We start from the raw sequence: 12,721 nt of genomic DNA, 5'->3' as shown, positions 1-12,721 counted from the left end.
CAGTCCTCTGTAGCTAGGAGAACTAGTGTAACAGACTTGCATTGGAGGGATAAGGCAATGGATAGAATGAAATTTGAAAGGTAAAGATTTAAATGCTGATTCTAGCAAATTTCAGTGATTCGTTTCATTATCAAAGTGGTATTATTCCAACTTGTAAATTACCATTCAGTTGCTTCCCCCAAAAAAGAAGCACCCTTAGAGAGAAGCTTTTTTTTTTTAAACCCCTCCCCCTTTTTTTTTCCCTCCCCAATTGTATCCGGCCAATTACCCCACTCTTCCGAGCCATCCCGGTTGCTGCTCCACCCCCTCTGCTGATCCGGGGAGAGCTGCAGACTACCACATGCCTCCTCTGATGCATATGGAGTCACCGGCTGCCTCTTTTCACCTGACAGTGAGGAGTTTTGCCAGGGGGACATATCGCATGGGAGGATCACGCCATTCCCCCCAGTTCCCCCTCCCCCCTGAACAGTCGCTCCGACTGACCAGAGGAGGTGCTAGTTCAGCAACCAGGACACATACCCCCATCCGGCTTCCCACCCACAGACACGGCCAATTGTGTCTAGGGATGCCTGACTAAGCTGGAGGTAACACAGGGATTCGAACCAACGATCCCCGTGTTGGTAGGCAATGGAATAGACTGCTGCGCTACCTGGACACCCTCAAAGAGAAGCATTTTTTGATATTGACTGGATTACAGCTGTAACAATGTAAATAAATATAGTCATTTTAACTACCTAAGGACATTTTCTTCCCCCGCTGCTGTGTCCACCTTAATAATGAAACTCAGTTCTTCAATCAGATTTATCCTTTTTTCTCCCAGTGGTTCAATTATGGTACAAAAAACTATATAACAAAACAATAACAAAACTAGATCAGCTGTTGTACAGTTTGCCCATATGAAGGACGATTTAATAAACTTTGTGAGGCTCACGCTACTGCTTTTATTGATTCTAGCTCAGTCAATTGACTTCTTGACCTTTTTTTTTTTTTACTGCAGAGGACCTACATTACACGGGACATTATTGCCACAGATGGAGGAAACCGGAGTACTTCTGTGGAGCTGGCAGTCACAATTACCAATGTAAAGAACCAGCCACCGCAATGGGAAAAAGACAGCTACAACGTGGTTATCCCGGAGAACACAGCCAGGGACACACCAATAGTGGTACATGTGGAGTGGTGTGTGTGTGTGTGTGTGTGTGTGTGTGTGTGTGTGTGTGTGTGTGTGTGTGTGTGTGCAAATCTTTACATACAATCTAAATATTTGATTTTGATGCTGATGAATTAGGATATATAAAGTGTTATTGCAAGGATGATTGCTCTCGTGGTGGCCATTTGGTTTGCAGTAACTCAATGATTTCAATCTTAAATAGATTTCTCTCTTATCCACTTACGCATTCAATGCATGTTATTTAAAAAAACACCTTTCAAAGCATGTTGCTATGCCGAAGATTCTAAAACTTTGGATGTGATGCTCTAAAATAAGTGAAAGCTGACATCGTACTGCAAGTGCTGTGCAAATTTCATGACCCAAGGCTAATTAAATCCATTCAAAATGTTCCCTTTGATGTGAAAAATATATTACTGTCAATCTGGAAAGCAAGAAAATCCTTTTTCCAAGGTCTTCAAAAGGCGACTCGTTTAGAGATAAAAGGTTATTCTGGGACCCACACAGTATGTTGGGCTCAGATACTGCCGTATGACCATTTTCGGGCGATTGATCACCAAAATAATGATTTAATCAAAATCAGACCCATCTATTACTTATTTCACATTATCACCAAATCAACTTGACCTAGTTTAATATTGTCATGAGTTCAAGTTTACACACATGAAGAGTCATTTTTTTCTCAACCAAAGAGAATCTGTTAAAGGAAGACAGTTGACAGGAGCATGAAAGCCCGGTGTACCACAAAGCCTAAATCAAATAGTTTGCAATAAGCCACAGGTTTTTAAAAAAAATTATTTCCCCCCCTTTTTCTCCTCAATTGTATCCGGTCAGTCACCCCACTCTTCTGAGCCATCCCAGTCACTGCTCCACCCCCTCTGCTGATCTGGGGAGGGCTCCAGACTACCACATGCCTCCTCCGATACATGTGGAGTCGCCAGCTGCTTCTTTTCACCTGACAGTGAGGAGTTTCACCAGGGGGACGTAGCACGTGGGAAGATCATGCTATTCCCCCCAGTTCCCCCTCCCCCCTGAACAGGCACCCCGACCGACCAGAGGAGGTGCTAGTGCAGTGACCAGGGCGCATACCCACATCCGGCTTCCCACCCTCAGACAAGGCCAATTGTGTCTGTAGGGACGCCCGACCAAGCTGGAGGTAACATGGGGATTCGAACCGGAGATCCCTGTGTTGGTAGGCAACGGAATAGACTGCTATGCTACCTGGACGCCCAATAAGCCACAGTTTTAACTAGGAGGAAAGTTGTTGGCACACTTGCACAATTACATTTCTTGGTAAGGTCTCTTGGATAAGTAAAGTTCATGTTTTTAAATTCCCGGTTGACTTAATTTGCATTTTGAAATGCATTAAATTCAGTTTAAAGGTATAATTTAGATTTATTGATGTAAGGTGGAATGACTTACTTATTAGTAGTTTGCTCGATGCATAGACATTGTCTTGGTCTGACTCCCGTGGTCAGAGATCTGGCCGCTATATAGTCCCAGCAAGTGGGCTCAAAAATGAACAGCAGCAAATGGGGACGGCTAATGAAAATATTTTAAACCATAATAAAACATGAGAAAATTTACAATAAACAAAAAAACAAAAAAAAAACTGATAACCATCCATGCATCCGTTATTCAAACCGCTTATCCTGCTCTCAGGGTCGCAGGGATGCTGGAGCCTATCCCAGCAGTCACTGGGTGGCAGGTGGGGAGACACACTGGACAGGCCACAAGGCCATCACACAGGGCCGACACACACACACACACATACACATTCATATCTAGGGGCAATTTAGTACAGCCGATTCACCTGACCTACATGTCTTTGGATTGTCGGAGGAAACCGGAGCACCCGGAGGAACCCCACGCAGACACAGGGAGAACATGCAACCTCCACACAGGGGGCAACCCCCAAGGTTGGACTACCCTGGGGCTCGAACCCAGAACCTTCTTGCTGTGAGGCGACCACACTAACCACTTTGCCTCCATGCCACCTACTGATAACCATCCACATAATAATACGACATCTTTTGTGTATTTCCAATGCTGGGTTCTCCTCTCAGACCATGCTACACCTTCGAAGTACTTCATATTGTTGAAGAACACCGATGTATCACTATGCACTGGATTCTGTTTGCATTTCTTAGAGTACCAACTGTGGCAATTTCTCTTTCAAACAAGTAATAGGCAGCATGATATGTGCTGTGAAAAGGGTTCAATAATACAGTGGGGTTCTTCAATATCAACAGAAAAAAAGTAGTTCCAAGACATGGAGTGGTTTGCGAGGAGAATCAAGCATTGAAAATACGGGAAAGATGCTGTATTGTTTTGTGGATGACTTACTGGGGGGTTTTTTTGGGGCATGTTTTATTATGGCTTGAACTGTTTTTATTAGCTTACACCATTCTATACCTTTCATTTTTCCCCCCGCTCACCTGAACAAGCAAATTAGCAGCCAGATCTCTAACCACAGGAGTTGTTGACTATGGTAACATACACTCACTGGCCACTTTGTTAGGTACACCTTGCTAGTACCGGGTTGGACCCCCTTTTGCCTTCAGAACTGCCTTAATCCTTCGTGGCATAGATTACACAAGGTACTGGAAACATTCCTCAGAGAGTTTGGTCCATATTGACATGATAGCATCACGCAGTTGCTGCAGGTTTGTCGGCTGCACATCCATGATGCGAATCTCCCGGTCCACCACATCCCAAAGGTGCTCTATTGGATTGAGATCTGGTGACTGTGGAGGCCATTTGAGTACAGTGAACTCATTGTCATGTTCAAGAAACCAGTCTGAGATGATTCGAGATTTATGACATGGCGCGTTATCCTGCTGGAAGTAGCCATCAGAAGATGGGAACACTGTGGTCATAAAGGGATGGACATGGTCAGCAACAATACTCAGGTAGGCTGTGGCGTTGACACGATGCTCAATTGGTACTAAGGGGCCCAAAGTGTGCCAAGTAAATATCCCCCACACCATTACACCACCACCACCAGCCTGAACCGTTGATACAAGGCAGGATGGATCCATGCTTTCATGTTGTTGACGCCAAATTCTGACCCTACCATCCGAATGTCGCAGCAGAAATCGAGACTCATCAGACCAGGCAACGTTTTTCCAATCTTCTCTACTACTACTTTCGGCTGCTCCCGTTAGGGGTCGCCACAGCGGATCATCCGTTTCCATTTCTTCCTGTCTTCTGCGTCTTCCTCTGTGTCACCAGCCACCTGCATGTCTTCCCTCACCACATCCATAAACCTCCTCTTTGGCCTTCCTCTTCTCCTCTTCCCTGGCAGCTCCATATTCATCATCCTTCTCCCAATATACTCAGCATCTCTCCTCCACACATGTCCAAGCCATCTCAATCTTGCCTCTCTTGCTTTGTCTCCAAACCGTCCAACCTGAGCGGTCCCTCTAATATAATCGTTCCTAATCCTGTCCTTCTTCGTTACTCCCAGTGAAAATCTTAGCATCTTCAACTCTGCCACCTCCAGCTCCGCCTCCTGTCTTTTCGTCAGTGCCACTGTCTCCAAACCATATAACATAGCTGGTCTCACAACCATCTTGTAAACTTTCCCTTTAACTCTTGCTGGTACCCTTCTGTCGCAAATCACTCCTGACACACTTCTCCACCCACTCCAACCTGCCTGCACTCTCTTTTTCACCTCTCTACTGCACTCCCCGTTACTTTGGACAGTTGACCCCAAGTATTTAAACTCAGATGTCTTTGTCACCTCCACTCCTTGCATCCTGACCATTCCACTGTCCTCTCTCTCATTCACGCATAGGTATTCCGTCTTGCTCCTACTGACTTTCATTCCTCTTCTCTCTAGTGCATACCTCCACCTCTCCAGGCTCTCCTCAACCTGCACCCTACTCTCACTACAGATCACAATGTCATCCGTGAACATCATCGTCCATGGAGACTCCTGCCTGATCTTGTCCGTCAACCTGTCCATCACCATTGCAAACAAGAAAGGGCTAAGAGCCGATCCTTGATGTAATCCCACCTCCACCTTGAACCCATCCGTCATTCCAACCGCACACCTCACCATTGTCACACTTCCCTCATACGTATCCTGCACCACTCCTACATACTTCTCTGCAACTCCTGACTTCCTCATACAATACCACACCTCCTCTCTTGGTACTCTGTCATAAGCTTTCTCTAAATCTACAAAGACACAATGCAACTCTTTCTGGCCTTCTCTATACTTCTCAATCAACATTCTCAAAGCAAACATCGCATCTGTGGTGCTCTTTCGTGGCATGAAACCATACTGCTTCTCGCTGATCGTCACCTCTCCTCTTAACCTAGCTTCTATTACTCTTTCCCAAATCTTCATGCTGTGGCTGATCAACTTTATACCTCTGTAGTTGTTACAGTTCTGCACATCGCCCTTGTTCTTGAAAATCGGTACCAGTATGCTTCTTCTCCACTCCTCAGGCATCCTCTCACTTTCCAGGATTGTGTTAAACAATCTAGTTAGAAACTCCACTGCCATCTCTCCTAAACATCTCCATGCCTCCACAGGTATGTCATCAGGACCAACTGCCTTTCCATTCTTCATCCTCTTCATAGCTGCCCTCACTTCCTCCTTGCTAATCCGCTGAACTTCCTGATTCACTATCCCTACATCATCCAACCTTCTCTCTCTCTCATTTTCTTCATTCATCAGCCCCTCAAAGTATTCCTTCCACCTTCTTAGCACACTCTCCTCGCTTGTCAGCACATTTCCATCTCTATCCTTGATCGCCCTAACTTGCTGCACATCCTTTGCAGCTTGGTCCCTCTGTCTAGCCAATCGGTACAAGTCCTTTTCTCCTTCCTTAGTGTCTAATCTGTCATACAACTCACCATACGCCTTTTCCTTTGCCTTTGCCACCTCTCTCTTTGCTTTACGCTGCATCTCCTTGTACTCCTGTCTACTTTCTTCATCTCTCTGACTATCCCACTTCTTCTTTGCCAACCTTTTCCTCTGTATAATTTGCTGTACTTCCTCATCCCACCACCAAGTCTCCTTGTCTTCCTTCCTCTGTCCTGATGACACACCAAGTACCTTCCTAGCTGTCTCCCTCACTATTTCTGCAGTGGTTTTCCAGCCATCTGGCAACTCTTCACTACCACCCAGTGCCTGTCTTAACTCCTGCCTGAACTCCACACAACAGTCTTCCTTCTTCAACTTCCACCATTTGATCTTCGGCTGTGTCTTCACTCGCTTCCTCTTCTTGGTCTCCAAAGTCATCCTACAGACCACCATCCGATGCTGCCTGGCTACGCTCTCCCGTCACCACCTTGCAGTCTCCAATCCCTTTTAGATAGTGCCTTCTACATAAGATATAGTCCACCTGTGTGCACTTCCCTCCACTCTTGTATGTCACCCTGTGTTCCTCCCTCTTCTTGAAATATGTATTCACCACAGCCATTTCCATCCTTTTCGCAAAATCGACCACCATCTGTCCTTCCACATTTCTCTTCTTGACTCCATACTTTCCCATCACCTCCGCATCACCTCTGTTCCCTTCACCAACATGTCCATTGAAGTCCGCTCCAATCACCACTCTCTCCTCCTTGGGTACCCTCTCCACCATGTTGTCCAACTCATTCCAGAATTCTTCTTTTTCATCCATCTCACACCCAACTTGCGGGGCATATGCGCTGATAACATTCAGCAATAAACCTTCAATTTCCAGCTTCATACTCATCACTCTGTCTGACACTCTCTTCACCTCCAGCACGCTCTTGACATACTCTTCCTTCAGAATTACCCCTACCCCATTTCTCCTCCCATTCACACCATGGTAGAAGAGTTTGAACCCACCTCCGATACTCCTGGCCTTACTCCCCTTCCACCTGGTCTCTTGCACACACAGTATGCCTACCTTTCTTCTTTCCATCATGTCAGCCAGCTCTCTCCCTTTACCAGTCATAGTGCCAACATTCAAAGTTCCAACTCTCACCTCCACATGCCTACCCTTCCTCCTCTCTAGCTGCCTCTGGACATGCTTTCCTCCTCTCCTTCTCCTTCGCCCAACAGTAGCATAGTTTCCACCGACACCCTGCTTGTTAACAGTACCGGTGGCGGTCGTTGGTAACCCGGGCCTCGACCGATCCGGTATGTAAGTCTTATTTATGATCCGCATATTTGATTTGGCAAGGTTTTTACGCCGGATGCCCTTCCTGACGCAACCCTCCCCATTTGTCCGGGCTTGGGACCGGCACTAAGGATGCACTGGCTTGTGCATCCTCAGGGGCTGGGTTTTTCCAATCTTCTATTGTCCAATTTTGGTGAGCCTGTGTGAATTGTAGCCTCAGTTTCCTGTTCTTAGCTGACAGGAGTGGCACCCGGTGTGGTCTTCTGCTGCTGTAGCCCATCTGCCTCAAGGTTCGACGTGTTGTGCGTTCAGAGATGCTCTTCTGCATACCTCGGTTGTAATGAGTGGTTATTTGAGTTACTGTTGCCTTTCTATCAGCTCGAATCAGTCTGGCCATTCTCCTCTGACCTCTGGCATCAACAAGGCATTTTCGCCCACAGAACTGCCGCTCACTGGATATTTTCTCTTTTTCAGACCATTCTCTGTAAACCCTAGAGATGGTTGTGTGTGAAAATCCCAGTAGATCAGCAGTTTCTGAAATGCTCAGACCAGCCCGTCTGGCACCAACAACCATGCCACGTTCAAAGTCACTTAAATCACCTTTCTTCCCCATTCTGATGCTCGGTTTGAACTGCAGCAGATCGTCTTGACCATGTCTACATGCCTAAATGCATTGAGTTGCTGCCATGTGATTGGCTGATTAGAAATTTGCGTTAACGAGCAGTTGGACAGGTGTGCCTAATAAAGTGGCCGGTGAGTGTATATGCAACAACAACACTACCAATGACTAGCTCATACCACCATATGACAATAAATCAGAACCATCCTTTTAATTCAAATATCACAGTGAGCCTGCTCTGTCCAGTCTATCAAAATGAGTCCTGACTTATTCTGCTGTGATCTGAAACCCGGGCTTTTAACCTTTAGGAAGTTTTCTAACTTACGCTGTTTTCCCTTTCAGACAATCAAAGCCACCTCTCAGCTGGGTGATCCAAGAGTGACCTATAACCTCGAGGAGGGCATGGTCCCAGAGACCAACATGCCGGTACGCTTCTACCTCTCCCCCAACAGAGAAGATGGCTCTGCTTCCATCTTGGTGTCTGAGCCACTGGACTACGAGACCACAGCCTTTTTCTCTCTCCGGGTTCGGGCTCAGAATGTGGCTGCCGTGCCCCTTGCAGCATTCACCACCGTTTATGTCAATATCACAGGTACAATTAGTAGCATACAGTCATTGCCCAATGTTGTTCTTTGGTAGAAAAACAATGCTGACCAAATATATCTCACATATAGCAACATTTTTTAAAGGGAGATTTCACCAATGGTTTTGTGTATGTACAATATAGCCATTAATTAGTCTCGAAAACCGTGCACATAAAAACCAAGTGCGTGCATGTGATGTGAGTGCATAGAACAGTATCCGTGAGCAGAAAAGCATCCTCGCGAGGGAGCATTTCTGCTCTTGGAGCACACATAGCAGTATCCATGAGCGGAAAAGTAGCCTTGCAAGGGAGCATTTCTGCTTCGCATGCACAAATACGGTCCCATGAGCACAGGGCTGTGACGAGCATGAACTCAACCCTCCCTATGCGCTCGTAGCTGCTGAATACTCTCTCGCTTGTCAAGTTGACCTTTGAGACTTTGGATGCGAGGATGGAATAGACAGTGGCTGATGTCTCTGCTCCTTTTATTGGTCACTTTGAATACTAACCCTGGCCTTTTGATTGGTTGTTTTGTTTGATTACTGACACAGTCGAAGACAGGCAGTTGCCTGAGAGAACAACCATTTTGATGGGGCCATCATGTTGAGGTAAGTAAGTCTTAGACTAAGTTAACGTCTTTCAGAGATCCCATTTTAATACTGTTTGAATGTATTGAGTTTGTTTACTGTAGGCACTATGATACTCTGTTATAGCTATAATACTCTTATAGCTAGTTAGAGAAGCTAACATCACCTTGCTAAAGTTTGCCACAGATGACGCCACATGATTCTGCCGCCAAAAAAGGGGTCAGAGACAGGTTGGAGACTGTGGGTGTTGAAAGTGCCCAATCAAAGGATTGGAGACATCAGCCACTCTCTATTCCATCCCTGCCGCCAAAGTCTCAAAAGTCAACTTGAGTTGAGCAAATGAGTGTTGAGCTGTTGCGAGCACGTAGGAAGGGTAGAGCCCACGCTCGTTACAGCCCCATGCTTGTGGGACTGCATTTGTGCACATGGAGCAGAAATGCTCCCTCGCGAGGATGCTTTTCCACTCGTGTATACTGTTCTGTGCACTCGTATCACATGCACCTGCCTGGTTTTTATCCGTGCGGCTTTTCAGACTAATTAATGCCATACTGCAATCAGTACTGATGAGTAATGTGGAGGATTGAAGCAATAAAGTCCTCATTGTATAATATATTGACGGCGAAATCGACGTTGTCCTGCTCACCATGGACTCTCCCACAGTGCCTACATGCACCAGAATGCATTGCGTGTAAGCCTCTTTATCGTTGTCCATAAAATCTTCTGCGCTAGTGTTGTGGGATTCTTTTCCAATATTAGAAACATAGCTTAGCTGGAGGCATCCGGGTAGTGTAGCAGTCTATTCCATTGCCTACCAACATGGGGGTCGCCGGTTCGAATCCCCGTGTGCCCTCTGGCTTGGTCGGGTGTCCCTACAGACACAACTGGCCGTGTCTGCGGGTGGGAAGCTGGATGTGGATGTGTGTCCTGGTTGCTGCACAAGCGCCTCCTTTGGTCGGTCGGGGCACCTGTTCGGGGGGGAGGGGGAACTGGGGGACATAGCGTGGTCCTTCCACGTGCTACGTCCCCCTGGTCAAACTCCTCACTGTCAGGCGAAAAGAAGCAGCTGGTGACTCCACATGTATTGGAGGAGGCATGTGGTAGTCTGCAGCCCTCCCCAGATCGGCAGAGGGGGTGGAGCAACAATTGGGGCAGCTCGGAAGAGTGGGGTAATTGGCCGGGTACAATTGGGGAGAAAAGGGGGGGGGGTTAAAAACAACAAAAAAAAGAAAGAAACATAGCTTAGCCAAATGAATGAGGATGTGTTTTTTGAACAGCACAGGCGTAATGAGTCGGCGCCGGGCCCCATTGCAAGATGGTCAAAGCAAGCCCCGACCTGCCGATCACAATCAGACGTAACATAGCGTCATGTCAGAAAGAAGTGAAAGCAAGCAGCTTTAAAATGATCAGCGACAGTGAAATACACTGCAAAGTTGACGCCTGAATGAAATGATTACTAGGAAAAGAGACCGCCGTGCTGTAGAAGAGGAGACATAATAGCAAGGCCAAGATAGTGATACATTAGCCTACTTAACAAAATCTCATATTGGAGCACCATAACAGATGAAAACATAATCGATGACAGCATACCTTGACACAGATGAAAACATAATCGGTGATGGCACCCTCGCACATTGACAACATTATTCATGTCTGCACATAGGCCTTATATACACAAAACACAAGTGTGTATGTTGATTATTAGTCAATAAATAATAAGTTCTACTTAAAGCAGAGGTGCACTCTCCAGGTGTTTCGCTGTGCGAAGTCTTGACACTTTACCAGCTAGCCAACTCTTCTGTGTGGATTTTGCTATGCAGTAGTACGCATGCCCATAACTATGCACAGGCAAAATTTTGCACATTTTTGAACATACCGTAGAGACTCAGTGCTCGAGATCTTTGACACAATAGTGGTGAGATAAAGAGGGATCCGTGTGTGCGGGTCCTAAACTGTTGCAGGCCCCAACATAGCTGCGTTATCTGTACATGGTAGTTTTGCCACTGTTGAACAGTGTGTTTATAGTAGATTCAAGTATCAGAAACCCTGCTGGGCTGTATGTAGTTTCTCCGGCTAACAAATGTTCTCACAATACGCCACTCAGCAGCCGGAAAAAAAACTGTTTCACTGCCGAGATGCAAAAACGATTGGGAACAACCGCAGGTGTTTTTTGTGTGCTATCCCTGTCACAGACAGACAGAGATAAGGTTTAAAATCAGTGAATTTTCCCTTTAATACACTGTAAATATACTTGCAGCTGAAATGGTATCATCTGTTTTGTAACATTGATGAGCTTCCAGATGGGGAAAAACGGTTCATTCCTGATTTCTTCTTTATCTCCTCATCATCTCTCCTCTAAGATGTCAATGACAACGTGCCATTTTTCACCTCCTCCATCTATGAGGCCTCAGTGACAGAGGGAGCCCAGATAGGGACCTCAGTTCTTCAAGTGTCTGCTTTTGACAAGGACTTGGGTCTTAACGGAGAGGTTTGTGACAATCTATGAGTTCCGCTTCAGTTAAAAAAAAAAAAGAAAAGGTAAAACTACACAACTTTGGCTCACTTGTGAGCTCATCTGCATACCACCGTGGGATTGCAGATGAGTGAGGGAATCCTTGCAAACCCATCCATCTTAAGTTAAAGAGAACGTGTCATCACTCTTCTCAGGGAGCAGGCTTCTCAGAGTTGTCATAGTGTTGAGGTGGTGGTTTTGGGAACGGTGCTATCATAGCAGCATATGTGGCTGCCTGTAATGAGATCAGTGGGACAACATATTGATATAGTTTTGGCTACATTAAGGAGACAGAATTGATGAATCCAGTGAAGACTTGCTGAAATGTATAGCTCCAGAGGTTTCCATCTTTGCATTTTCTCAGGTGTGTGTGAAACGAGGCTGTAATTTGAAATCTTTACTGCTCCCTGTGGTCCACAGATAACTTATTCTCTCTTGAGTGATAGCAGTGGGGACCACAGTCTTTTCCGTATAGACCCAAAGCTTGGAAACATCTACACAGAGGCTGTCTTTGACCGCGAGGCCCGCAGCTCCTACTTGCTGGAAGTTCAGTCGGAGGATGGACTGGAGTCAGCGCGACCTGGAAAAAACAAGCAGCCAAACTCAGGTTAGAGCTTAAAACAATAATGATAACCGAATCGAACTTGAAATCTTCTTCTGCAAAATGTTAATTTTGTTCTAGTGTTGGGGCGATAGCGAAAATGTTATGGTCATGATAATCACTGGGAATAATATCTATATCTATATATATATCTATATATATATAGGTAGAGATATAGATAGATATATATAATCCAGTTAGTCAAGTAAATTCTTTATGAGACAGTACAAGCCTGTTTCATGCTCTAAGCAATCAGCTATCAATAAAACTACTCCAGTAGTTTTATTGACAGCTGATGATTGCTTAGAGCATGAAACAGATTTCATGATTGGATCCCAATAAAATCATGAAAGATGATAATTTGAGTTATGCCCAGTCCTATTTTGCACCATATCATTTATCCCCCCAAAATTCAGAAATTATGAAACATGAAAAAGTGTTAATAAAAAGGTCAGTGGTCTGGGATATGCTTCCTGCCATTGAGTTGTAAAAAAAAAAGAGCATAAGTTCAAATTCCCTCAGGTTTGGTTTAAAATTACCATTTTTT

General features: G+C 45.5%; 1 protein-coding gene across 1 annotated transcript in view; it reads left to right on the top strand.

Moving 5' to 3' along the window:
• LOC130114377 (neural-cadherin-like) overlaps nucleotides 1-12,721 on the top strand; it is a 157,464-nt gene that overhangs the window by 72,222 nt on the left and 72,521 nt on the right. Inside the window, exons 12-15 of the mRNA XM_056282241.1 lie at nucleotides 998-1,165; nucleotides 8,237-8,486; nucleotides 11,422-11,549; nucleotides 11,994-12,180. Coding sequence (XP_056138216.1) covers nucleotides 998-1,165; nucleotides 8,237-8,486; nucleotides 11,422-11,549; nucleotides 11,994-12,180 — 733 coding nt within the window. The remainder of the gene's footprint in view (nucleotides 1-997; nucleotides 1,166-8,236; nucleotides 8,487-11,421; nucleotides 11,550-11,993; nucleotides 12,181-12,721) is intronic.

This window comes from Lampris incognitus, chromosome 6 (genome assembly GCF_029633865.1).
Source record: "Lampris incognitus isolate fLamInc1 chromosome 6, fLamInc1.hap2, whole genome shotgun sequence".
Taxonomy (NCBI): Eukaryota; Metazoa; Chordata; class Actinopteri; order Lampriformes; family Lampridae; genus Lampris; species Lampris incognitus.
The sequence above is the reverse complement of the archived record's forward strand: the minus strand, read 5'-3'. Positions and strand labels throughout refer to the sequence as shown.